Source organism: Lactuca serriola, chromosome 7, assembly GCF_051521515.1.
Source record: "Lactuca serriola cultivar US96UC23 chromosome 7, Lser_US96UC23_V15, whole genome shotgun sequence".
Taxonomy (NCBI): Eukaryota; Viridiplantae; Streptophyta; class Magnoliopsida; order Asterales; family Asteraceae; genus Lactuca; species Lactuca serriola.
The window spans coordinates 46,378,204-46,391,687 of NC_136414.1; the positions used below are offsets into that span (position 1 = coordinate 46,378,204).

General features: G+C 34.9%; 1 protein-coding gene across 1 annotated transcript; it reads left to right on the plus strand.

The window, feature by feature from the left end:
- Positions 1–5,278: 5,278 nt before the first annotated feature.
- LOC145061669 (leucine-rich repeat receptor protein kinase HPCA1-like) lies at positions 5,279–11,513 on the plus strand. Its single transcript, XM_079009205.1, has 19 exons — positions 5,279–5,444; positions 5,545–5,662; positions 5,866–5,937; positions 6,048–6,122; positions 6,226–6,297; positions 6,386–6,547; positions 6,630–6,704; positions 6,798–6,869; positions 7,170–7,241; positions 7,348–7,416; positions 7,507–7,581; positions 7,711–7,782; positions 8,058–8,192; positions 8,322–8,791; positions 9,102–9,251; positions 9,358–9,500; positions 9,678–9,897; positions 10,198–10,433; positions 10,834–11,513. Exons 1-19 carry the CDS (start codon positions 5,351–5,353, stop codon positions 11,323–11,325), a joined length of 2,874 nt encoding a protein of 957 aa, XP_078865331.1. The 5' UTR covers positions 5,279–5,350; the 3' UTR covers positions 11,326–11,513.
- Positions 11,514–13,484: the final 1,971 nt, after the last annotated feature.

The following is a 13,484-nucleotide window of genomic DNA, read 5'->3' on the forward strand; positions in this document are numbered from 1 at the left end:
TTAAACCATAAATTCAAAGACTTTAAGATTTTGCATGGCTAAAAAAGGTCAAATATTGGATTTTAACATACTAACTTCATGAAACAACCCTCAACCCTTTCATGGTCAAGCTTAATTCATCAAGACACCATTTTTATGCACAAGGGACATCATAAACACTAAGATCTAGCACCATAACCTTCTGGAGTAGCTTATACTCTTAAGAACACCTCAAGAGACCAAAACAAGCCAAAAATCCTAACTATCTAGAACTAAGAGATGGATCAACAAGGTAAGGACTTGATACCTTCTATAGAAGGATCAAGGTGGCTAAGTTCTAGATCCACAAGCTTTAACACCACAAGAGCAACTTCCAAGAGATCCTTCCTTCTTCAAGATCACCAAAAACACCAACAAATGTCACTTCTAAGCTTAAAACACTCAAATGATAGTTAGGGTTCTAGAATATATCATTCACTCAACCGTCCACCAAAGGAGGGCTCTAGAATCCATCCTTCACTCAACTATTGAACAATTGCAATCCAACCCTTGAACCTTTATTAAATTTCAATTAATCCAAAATTAATTTCTAATTAATTCTGATTTTAAACATACTGATTTCTACCGCTAAAATTTTCATTTTTAATGTAAAGAAAACATCATATATTATAAAAACCCCAGGTGAAACAATTACAATCATCCATATCAGTGTCAAAATGCGGAAATCTCAAAATCTGCAAGTCGGAGTGTACAGTTAAGCCTTCGCATTTCCGCGATCATTTGAAGTACCTAAAACATATTTAATCCACAACTGTAAGCACAAAACATAGTGTTTCCCAAAATATTACATACAGCTCAACATAAATGACAACTATGAGTTATCAGCAACCCTGTGGATTAAAATCACATTTTAGGGGTTACCAACAACCTTGGAGACTAACAGCAGTACCATGAATTCACAACTATCCGGATATCAATAATCACAACTTCACAAATAATATCAATCATAAGGTAAGACCCAGTTGGTCAGCATGCATACACTACTACATATATAATATAGTAAGAAGACTCACCTTGCGAATAACAACTAGCCACAACAGCTCACACACAGGGTAGACAGGTACAACAAATCACCTAATCAACAATAAAGAAAACTCCTTTAGTCAACAATAGTCAAAGTCAATGATCAACCCTACTATGTCCTATGTACAAGCTGCTCTACGCATGATGTAGAGCTTAGGTGGTTACGAGCCAAAACCAAGCTACTCCCAACGTAGCAAGACTTACGCCCCATGTACTGGTCTGAATGTCACAAGTTCCATTAAGCTCTTAATGGATAAAGTCAGATTTATATGCCATAAATGAGCAATAAACTAAACCCTAAGTCCATGAAGTGCACTAATGCTCAAGATCTCATGCATGAGGTAGATGGGAGTGATCAAACTCTCATTTTTATGATTCAACAACCCCAAAACAGTAGGAAATGGTCTTCAAATGGTTTAGAGTAGATCATACTCACAAGAACCAAAGTTATGGGACAAAAAGCGTGAAAATGCATAACTAACTAGGTCTAGCATGAGAGATTGCCAAGATGGGAACTTTATACCTTTTAGAGGTAGAAAACAAGATGAAGGATCTGGATCTACAAGGCTTGGAGCTCCTAGATGCTTCTCTAATGGTCTTCTCATTCAAAGTTGTACACAAGAACACTTTAAAACCTCAATATTCTCACAAAAATGGCTAGGGTTTCGAAGGGGCTGGATAGGAGGATTGAGGCTAGGTATAAAGCGACCCTCAAGAGGGTTATAGACTTTAATTAGGCTAACAACCTCAAGAATTAGGGTTTTTGATTTTGTGTACTACACACTGCGTAGCTTAACTTAGGACCTGCGTAAGTATTTAAATTCCCGTATGAAGTCTTCCTCCTATGGTGGGCGTAAGAGGCTATCTTATGCCCTGTGTAGGACATAAAATACATATAAGGCCCAATTTATCCAATGAAAGTCATACCTGCGGATCCGGGTGTAACATGATTAATTCTAAATTAATTATAATCAATTTTTAATTAATTTATTAAACATATAATAAATTAATAAATCATCTCCTCTCTCTCTCTCCTAATATCATTCCTAGCTATTTGAGGGCAACCCAAAAAGGGCTTTGCTTTTATTCTCAAGATTATATCAATTTAGTTATGACCTTAGACACCTTAATCGAACATTGTGATCTTTTTACTTCATGTCAAGGGCTATTTTTGGGATGGAAAAGTCGGATGTGATGAGTCCAAGAGTGCTCAACCATGTTAACCCAAGTATGACGTTAGCACCGGTGACCGGTAATATGAAGGATGTAATTTGAAATTTTATTTTAGTGAGATCTATTGGTAACGAGGGACATAACCTATTTCCATTCAGAAAGTATCCACTACCGACTATGACTGGAAATGGCGAGATGGAGGTGGAAGGAATGTTGAGGAAGGATGTAATATGTGGCTCAATGATATTGCATGTGCTGTTGGAATCCACCAAGATGGTTACCAGGTATGGCACCGATTAAGTGTATGAGGAGAAGATAACTCGAATATTGTTGTTGTGGAGAGTGATAGGAAGTATATGTTTGGTTTGACGTGACGTGTTGTGGATAAGAGGGTCTTGCTGTATGATATGTTACTATTAGTAGTCATGGATAGAATAATTGAGGTAAATTTTGAAGAATATTGTGAAAAATGATGTCGATTTTATCTTTGTAGTAAATAACTTGAAGAAATTGATGTGGGTTACACTTGGGTTCAAGATAATATTTGTCTGGACAACAAAAAGAAAGGCCTTCTGTTCTTCTTTTATGCAAATCCACAGGCTAGAGTCTTGTGAAGGACACAGTGTTGTTGGACCAGTTAAAAGGGGTGGTTTATTGGATGGTGGGACGGGTGGCTGTTTTGTTGGGTAGATAATATAGACGTTATAATGGTTGGTATAGAGGACAATTCATGGATAATTTATCTTTGATTAACTTGGCGAGTCCATATGCTTAGTGACGGATTGAGGGTTATGTAGGGCAGTTTCAGTCTGAATGTCGTGTCAGAGCCCGAAGATGAAACAGTTGAGTAGAGTTTGTACTAAGAAACTCGTGACATAAGTACTAATCTTCTCAAACTCCGTTTTTGAGGCGGCTATGGTTGTGGCTTGGCGGAGTTTGAAGAGTGTAACTTGGTGATTTTAAAGGACGTTGGCCCAAATTGTGTTTCTAAAGCTCGTGAAAATTCTTGCCATGATCCCAACATGTTATTACTGGCAAGGTGCTTGTACCAACTAAAAGCGTCGTCGGTGAAGTAGAACACAAAGAGTGAGACTCGTTATTGAGGTGGTATGTGAAATAATTATTGGCTTGGAAATCCAATTCATTGTTTTTATTCCGTTGAAGGTTGTAAGGAGTATCTTTGGGGTCTTGGAGTGTTGATGGTTGGTGGAGGTTGTATGTGTTTGTCATTTTTGGTGTGTGAATTAGAGGAAACGATGATGAGGTTGGTATTCTCTGTTTGTTTAGTAATTTGGACTATGATAATGTCATGGTTCTTTTTGTTATGGACCAAGGAATTGGTGGTGACAGTAAGGATTTCATCTAATTTCTCTAACATCGCAGACATGGTTTTCTTCTAGGGTTTGGGTTTCTTTTTGTGGAAGCATTATAAGAACGGGGAATGGAAACACCAAATGATAGAGTCGTGTTTAAGATGGCTAATCTACCAAAAACACAAGATAAAAGACATAAGAGATTGGGGTAATTTTATGGATATATCTCAACAATGCAATCACATGGAACTAAATATGCAACTAAGCTTTATTCTAATACAGGGAAATAAGGATAAATGGCAACATGCTGAGAAGGAGAGAAAGTGGTTGTTGACATGAGAACAAGAAAAGGGAATCGACATCAAATTTCATACATATCAAAATTCATAAACATTAGATTTCATACAAATAGATAACAAACAATTTCTATTTATGCAAATACATATCAAGAAATGCGCTGGTGGAGGAATGGCGGAGGAATGCGGTGATGGATATGTGGAGGCTGACAGTGTGGCTGAGCAGGAGAAGGATTGGTTGATCAGGGCCGACTCTACCCTTTGCAAAACTAAGCAAAAGCTTAGGGCCCCGATTTTAAATCTTATTCTATTATATATGTATATATACATATTTCTTGGGTTACAAAGACAAGTTAAAGCTTGGCCTAGTGGTAAAAGCTTTGGTTTATAAAACTAAAGGTCTCAAGTGCGAAACTGTTAGCTTACTTGAAGGGCCCTAATTTTTTTGTTTGCTTAGAGCCCCCACATTAGTTGAGCCGCCCCTGTGGTTGATGACAATGGTTAATCTCGTTTAAGTTGGAGGCAGGGGGGATCAAGGTTATAAAAGGAATATGTGTTCTATTTATCAATCAAATTCTTTTTTGGGAGGACTCGGAGAAACATTTGAACCGGGTAAAAGGGTAAACTTATTGATATCAAACGTTTTTACTGGACCGAGTTAGATGTAATCCAACGGTCAATCAAGCCCTAAAAAGAAGGAAACCTAAAAAAAAGGAAAAAAAAATAAGGAAACATGTTGTGCTCTTTAGACTTTGAAAAGGAAGGAAACATGCTTGACTCTACTTTGACTCTTTGTTTCTTGCTACTTAATCACGAAAACAAGTTGGGACCCTAATTGCTCTCTTGGGCCTTGTGTTAGTGGATTCCATGGATTGGACCTTAATTGCTCTCTTGGCCTTGTGTTACTGGATTTCATGGATTGAGGTTGTTTGTGTTGTGTTTGGCGTGCATAGTCTACTAGTATGACTAGACTATGCCATATACAATTATACATACATATACCCAATGAGACCCCCTATTTTTTTACTATTAAACCTTACTCTATGAGGTGAGATGCCAAAAACCATTCAGTTTTTTGAAATGCGATAGAACAAATAGTTGCCATAAATCCTTTTCCAGTGCTCATCCAAACAAGAACAAGACAAGAAAACGTTAAAGTTTATGATTGTTCGGCCAAAAAGGATTCTCAAAACAAGGTGTTTCTTGAGATTTATGTTGGTTAGGCGGAGCAACCACCAACACTTTCCATCTGTCAATTAACTATTCAGGCTTAAAATGGTGGCAAACTGCCGACAATAATTCATCATCCTGTTTTTCTGTTGGATTCCATATGTCTTCTTATCTAAGCTAACCAAAACCCTAATCATCGAACCACAAAATCTTTCTTAATTCATCGCTTAATAACTTGCCTGAGAAGCCATGTAAAGATAGTATCAATTAACCGCATGCATGGATTCACAGCCACGAAGAAATTGTTGTTAAACCTGCAATCGAGTTTTTTCGTCAATGGAAGTCAAAGTATGGCAGTTGTTATGGTGTTGTATGTTTCTTTTCATCGTGGAAGTTAAGGTGATCTTTGCTGATACTAATCCCGGTGATGGTAAGTGATATGGTGTGATACCTGGTTTAATCTTAATCCACATTTTCCGGCAACCATGTTTTCATTAACTGATCATGATGACTGCTTATTGCCACCCTAGCGGAGGTGCTCCGAGCGTTGAAAGACCAGTGGCAAAATACGCCACCAAGCTGGAAAAGATCGAATGATCCATGTTCGTGGGAAGGTGTCAACTGTACAGACACCAGGGTGATTGCACTGTCTGTCTACTTTCCCTCATCTTGATTCTATTATTCTCATCTTTATCATAAACATAACTGAAAAACCTTATATAAGTTATATATGTATACAACCCAATATTCATCAAGATGTAAGTTGATACATACACTAATAAAAGAAACCCTAACAAAACCAATGTACGTATTAAATTCCTAGCCTTTTAACAGTTGAACCTTCTTTCTAGGGGCTTGTCGAGTATGAGCTTAGTAGGTCAACTCGTTGGCGACATCGGTGGCCTCTCTGAACTAACATCGTTGTGAGTTCATAACTATTTTATGATTAAGACAATTGCGATACGTTGGTTTATGTATACATTGGATTTCTAATGATCAAGAGACATTGATAATATTCTGATGTTTACGCCAGGGACTTATCGTTTAATGGCGGACTAACAGGTCAGATCTCTCCGAGGGTAGGAGATCTCGGAAATCTTGACACACTGTAAGTTTATAAATTGTTCCTTCCATCTGAAATTGGAAACATATAATACGTACTAATTAAGATTATTTCATACCCTTAATTGTTAAAATACTGGTAATTTCAGGATTCTATCTGGGTGTAGCTTCACCGGTAACATTCCATCTGAACTTGGAAACCTCAAGAAGCTATCTTTTCTGTAAGAATCTTTGAAACAATGATCTTGATCGATATGTTTTAACTTCTTGACGTAAATAATATGATCCATAAACGATCGATGTATATAGGGCTTTGAACACAAACAATTTGACTGGTCAGATTCCACCATCGTTGGGATATTTATCGAAACTTTACTGGTTGGACATCTCGGAGAATCAACTGACGGGATCACTTCCGGTTTCCACTCTCACGAATCCGGGGTTGGATATGCTAAAACATTGTAAACATTTGTGAGTCGACCTCGTTTTGGCTTTCTTTCATGCTTTATTTGGTGTAAATGTTTGACTGATGATCATGTTTGTGAATTGGCAGCCATTTCAATAAGAACAAGCTATCAGGCGGAATTCCTTCCCAACTTTTCAGCTCCGACATGGTTCTAATACATGTGTAAGTTGAACGAACTTGTACATGAGGATTATTTTCTAGTTAATTAATGATCATGTTCTGAATAAATGAATGTTTTCGATCTTGCAATCACAGACTTTTCGATGGGAACCAGTTAACCGGAGAAATCCCCAATACACTTGGATATGTCAAGACCCTTGAGGCCCTGTAAGTACATATTCGAAGCATTGTAAAAAAATCATTCTTTTATATTTTTCGGTGAAAATACCAAAACATCAAAGTTCTTGCTTATGGAACTTTGGTAGCAAAAAGCTCGACCTTTTGTCATTTTTAACAATTCTTGGCTAAATTGTCCAGACTTCTTTAGCGACGAACATAATATGTTGCAACTCTAAATTGTCCGAATCTTTGCATTTGTCCATCTTCTTGCTTAAACTAAGTAGTACAAGAACTGACTCGAAAATACATAACTTATGATCATGTTATTTCATGCTTTAATTACAACAGTCGACTCGATCGAAACGCCTTGGAAGGTGAAATACCACCAAACCTAAACAACCTCACAAGTCTTGGTGAATTGTGAGTACACATCTTTGTATAATGATAAAAAGATCATATCTCTGAAATCAGTTATGAACCTTGACTTTGACTTTTCGTTCTTGCTTGATTAATTACCTACATATAGAAATCTAGCCTACAACAATCTACAAGGAGCTTTGCCTGATCTAACTGGGATGAATTCACTCACTTATGTGTAAGCAAATTAATTATCAGAAACCAAAAGCTTCCTTTGAACTTTTAGAGTTGGATTAACGACGATCTGACTTTTGCGACACTTATTCAGGGATTTGAGCAACAATTCATTTCAAGCATCAGACCCTCCACGTTGGTTTTCGACCCTACCTTCTTTAGGCACACTGTAAGTTTTTTTTGACACTTTTTGTGACACTTATTCTGGGATTTAGCCCTTTTCAATGCCTAATAAGTACCGACATCTTTTCCTCATGAAAAATTATCTTATGATTTATTCTTTTTATTTCGTTATCAGCGTTATGGAATTTGGATCACTTCAAGGAAATCTTCCTCAGGCCCTTTTCGGTTTATCAGGAATTCAACAAGTGTAAGATCCGGTTCCCATTATTACTCCTTCGGTTCTAGGAAAGAAATACATTTTGACTTTTTAGGTCAAACAGAAAAACGGTTGAACTCTTCCTTACAACTTACCTGACAAATTTGGCACTAATCATCTCTTACATGTACCATGCTTTTTAATTCACTCAAATGTTTATCAATATGCATGTTTATCCATGAAACAGTAGATGGAAAATTTTTTCTTTTTGATGATACTAATGAGCTAGAAAATCTTATAGTTTAGCCTTTGATACCATTGAATAGGAAATTCAAGAACAATCTTTTCAATGACACGTTTGATATGGGCGACAACATCAGCGATCAATTACAGCTTGTCGATTTGCAAAGCAATAAGATTGACAATGCAACACTCAGTAGCCAATACAAGAACACACTGGAGTAAGAACAAATTTTTAATATAAACATCAATACAAAAATACAAACAATAAGACTGAAGCTGCTTTAGCGATCTTTTTTTTCTTCAACTTATTGGGCAATATTTATCTTCTGTTTTTGTGAAAATTTTAGACTCTATGGGAACCCCGTTTGCGATACTACGCTTGAGAACTCAACGTATTGCCAACTTCAAACATTGAGAAACTCATACTCTACAAGCTCAGCTGATTGTGGGAGCAAGTTATGTCGACATGATTCAAAACTGAGCCCTCAAAATTGTGAATGTGCTTATCCATATGAAGGCACGATTTTCTTCAGGGCGCCTTCATTTAGGGATCTGTCTAACGTTACCATATGGCATTTGCTAGAAACAAGCCTTTGGACAAAATTAGGTCTCACTGAGGGCTCTGTTTCACTACAAAACCCTTTCTTTAATAGTGATGATTATCTTCAAGTGCATACAGGATTCTTTCCATCAAAGGATAAGCATTTTAAGCGATCGGAGGTTCAAATGATGGGGTTTTTCTTGAGTAATCAAACGTATAAGCCTCCAGCTGGATTTGGACCATATTATTTTATTGCATCACCTTATTCGTTTCCAGGTGAATGATGTTTAAAGTTTACATCATAAATATTTACATTACTTGAAAATGGAGAATCTTTGTTAATGTGTTACTAAATGCTTGTTTTTTTGTAGCCTTTTAAACAAACTAGCAACGGAAATTCCTTTCTGATGCTAATTATCAAAAATTATCAGGCCTTTTTAGCGACATTATGTTTAACAAGTGCAAATATGATTAGTTTCATATTTCAATTCCTTCATATTCCAGTTTCTTTGATTAAATTCCATTCATTCCAAAACATTCTACGAATCAACCACCCACTAAATGTTTAAATTATCATGTGTCTTAGATGGCCATGGAGGAAGTATTGGAGTTGGTGGTGTGATTGGGATCTCAATTGGTTGCACCCTTTTGATTCTAGTGCTTATTGGGCTCGTGTTCTATGCTGTTCAACAAAAGAAACGTGCTGAAAGAGCAATAACTCTAAGCAAACCTTTTGGTAATTTCTTGTTGATTTCCTAGTGTTCATCATCTATACTAGATTCTATTTAGGTTTCCACCAATTTTACATCTTGTCAATGGCTAATTTTAACTTTTTTGAACAGGATCATGGGCTCCAAGTGCTAAAGATAGTGGAGGAGGTGCACCACAATTGAAGGGAGCTAGATGGTTCTCTTATGATGAACTCAAGAAAAGCACAAAAAACTTCTCTGATATTAATCAAATAGGATCTGGTGGCTATGGCAAGGTATAGATATATATACAAGCTCAAATAAAACACATTATTCGTTGCAATCTGATGCGTAATTTTTTTCTAATACTTTACACATACACGTTGAAAACCAAACTTTTGAAATGATATTTACTCGTTTAATCATGTTTTTGGTGCTGGTTGTGATCCATTTTCATGGTCTTATTTTGATAGGTTTATAGAGGAGTGATTCCAGGAGGGCAAATGGTTGCAATTAAAAGAGCTCAACAAGGATCCATGCAAGGTGGGCTCGAATTCAAGACAGAAATCGAGTTGCTTTCAAGAGTCCATCACAAGAACCTTGTTGGGCTAGTCGGGTTTTGTTTTGAACAAGGAGAGCAGATGTTGGTATACGAGTTTATGTCCAAAGGAACCCTTCGGGAAAGCTTGTCAGGTAATCAAAAAACCAAACTGTTTTGAAAAACTGGTAGTTAATTAGGTTTTTTTGTTTAAAATCGGAAAATAAAAAATGAAATAATTAAACCCTATCTTGATACAATGACATAATGTCACTTTGTGTTACATACAATATATAGAACTTCTTGAAAATTTGTCTGAAGACTTTGTCGTTTTCATTCCACTCTAGTTAGTTGTGTGTTAAATGTACATTTCTAAATTAGTTTTTTCTAACATATATATATATGTTCTCACCCATAAAAAAAAAAAAAAAAAAAAAAAAAAAAACTCATTGCAGGGAAATCAGGAATTCATCTAGACTGGAAGAGGAGACTTCGCATCGCTCTAGGTTCAGCTAAAGGAATAGCTTATCTACACGAGCTTGCAGATCCTCCTATAATTCATAGAGACATTAAATCGACTAATATACTTTTAGACGAAAATCTCACTGCAAAAGTTGCAGATTTCGGGTTGTCAAAGCTAGTCTCTGACAGCGAAAAAGGTCATGTCTCCACTCAAGTTAAGGGTACCCTGGTATGTTACCATTTCAAAACTCTTTTTAGCGCCTTAATGAAATCATAAGGAGTATGTATATATAGGAATATAATTAGCAATAAATTAGTGACAAAAGTAATTAAAGACAGATTGACAAAATGTAGTGACAGTTTAACGATGGACTACAGTAGCGACGGTTTTAATATAACTGATTCACTTTTTTAACAAACTGAATTTACGTCATAAAACTAGTGACCTACTTCAAATTTGTTGCTAATCTGTCCTTGTGTTATAATGACTGAATTAAATCCATCGCTAACTGTTGCTACATCATAAAACTGATGAAATCTTGAAAATTCAAGTTAATCCATCGCCAATCTGGCTCTTATATTAGCTATTATTCGTGCGTCAGACCTCTAACATTTCTATATGTTTACAGGGATATCTGGATCCCGAATACTACATGACACAACAATTGACTGATAAGAGCGATGTATACAGTTTTGGGGTGGTGATGCTTGAACTAATAACCGCTAAACAACCAATTGTAAAAGGTAAGTACATTGTGCGCGAGGTGAGACTAGCCATGGACAAAACTGATGAAGAGGAATATGGGTTGAGGGAAATAATCGATCCTAATCTCGAAGACACAACATTCTTGATTGGTTTTGGGAGGTTTATACAGCTAGCGATGCAATGTGTTGAAGAATCAGCTGCAGATCGTCCAACGATGAGCAATGTTGTGAAAGCACTTGAGTCCATTTTAACGAGTGATGGACTCTGCACAAATTCAGATTCCGCATCATCATTAGGATCAGTTGGAGGTGCTCCTAAGCATCCTTATAATGAAGGTGAGCTTAAAAGGAATACTAGTAATGCCTTTGACTATAGTGGTGGATACAATATCACGACAAAAATTGAACCCAAATAACGTATGTTTATAGTACCAAGCGAAGGACTATTGTCACAATCTTTTGTTATTTGAACATACTTACCTCAAAAACCACTTTAATGACTCCTTTTTAGGATGTTGAAGTAATAATGTAGCTACTTGCCCTGGATTCCGATATCAATGTTGGTTTGTAGTGGAAACTTTAGAATTATTAACTTTTATAATTTTTTTTAATGACTATTAACTTTTATAGTTAATAAGATAGTTAACTGGACAGATGAAATACATACAACCATAGTCTGTCTATGTTTTGGTTTAACCATTCGTGAATATATTTTCTAATTTAACCAACTGAATTTGAATGTTAAAGGGCAAATCTTGTCAATTATGGAAATTAAGTATGACTTGGACTTTAACTTAGTAAATTAGAATTAGATTAAATTTGTTAACTTAACATAGTTGGGTTAAGTTGGAAGTTATAAAGACTTCTTTGAAGTGGGAGTTGTTTGGGAAACAAAATTGAAAACTAGAAAATATAGGGACTTGAACTGCCAAAAAAAGTATTACGAATCCTCTCTAATAAATAAAAGTTTTTTTTGCCACTTGTCAAATTATCAAGAGTTTTGCCACATGTAATTTCGTAGGAGTTTTATAAATTATTATTTTCCACTTGTCATTTTTTGAAAATTTCAATTTTTTTTTAAAATAAAATTCTAACAAGTTTTATAAGGAAAGAAAACCATTCTATTAATTTGATAATAAAGTCTCATAAATGCTCTAAAGAATATATTTGATTTCTTTTATAAATGTTCCAAAAGATTACATTATTTTATGTAAAAGTGTTATTTTAAAAAACATTTAATATTCAAATATTGATATTAAAGTGTTATTTTTAATAAACTCGTGTAGTACACGGGTCTTACACCTAGTCTACTCTAATAAATGAATGTTTTTTGCCACTTGTCATATTTTCATTCAATTTGTCACATGTAATTTTATGGTAATTTTAAATTAATTTTTATTCCACTTGTCATTTTATGGTTTTTCTATTTTATTAAATGTCAAATATTATTTAAATCTAATAATAAATGCATATCAATTTCATTAATGAACTTTCCTTCTAATTTCAAAATTACTAATTTAAAGTTTCATTAATCTCCTTTATTTATTTATCTAAATTATTTTTTTTAATTTAAAAGAAAAAAAAACACTTTAATTTTTATAATTCAATTCTCACTTTTCTTATAAATTCAAACTTCTCAAATATTTTGATTTTTATATTAATTTTTTTTAAATAAACTCATGTGATACATGAGTCTCACACCTAGTGCAAGAATAATACTAAATTCAAATTTCAATTTGTTATGTTTGTGGATTAATAATACTTACTAATAATAAACACTCACAAATATTTTTTTAATTGATAATAGATGGTTTAGTTTTATGGTTTGTAATGACTAAATTTTATGAACAAAATTAGAGACCTTAGAGACCGGGTATTCGGTATTAGAACCGGTCTCGACGGTTCCGATTTTGGTTTCAGTTCCAAAATATAAGAAACCAATATAATCGGTTTCAGCTTCGATTACAAAGTTTAAAGAACCGGTGGTTCCGGTTCCAGACAATAAGTGCGGGTACCCACTTATGCTTACCGGTCACTCCTAGTTTCTAAATGTTAAAATTGTAACACCCCAAAAATTTTTAAACTTTTTCGAAGTTGTGGTTATAAAGTATTTTCAAGAATTAACCCATATTTAATAAAAACTCGGTCCTGTAAAAACATTTACAATTAAAACATTGAGTTTAACCATTAAGCATCAATACAAACCATAACACACAAATATGAATTGTATCAATATCATTAATAAGGAACTTGACAAGGTCCACTTCGTTCTCTATTTCTTAACTTCTAACTTTCATCTATCATCTTTTCTCTTTAAGTGTAACCTGAGATAAATATCATTTAAAATAGATACGTAAGACAATAATGTCTCATGAGTCATATGGGTTTTAGACCATAAAACATTTCAAAACATTTTCAAAGAAATTCATTCCTTACACAACATAAAACATCATATCTCCTCATATCATTAAATTCATTTTCTATTTCCAAGTTCAATGTGAAAAGAACAAATCAATCCACCAATGTATCATGCTATAACTGGCCAAGGTGAAAAGAACCAAATCACTCCAACTAA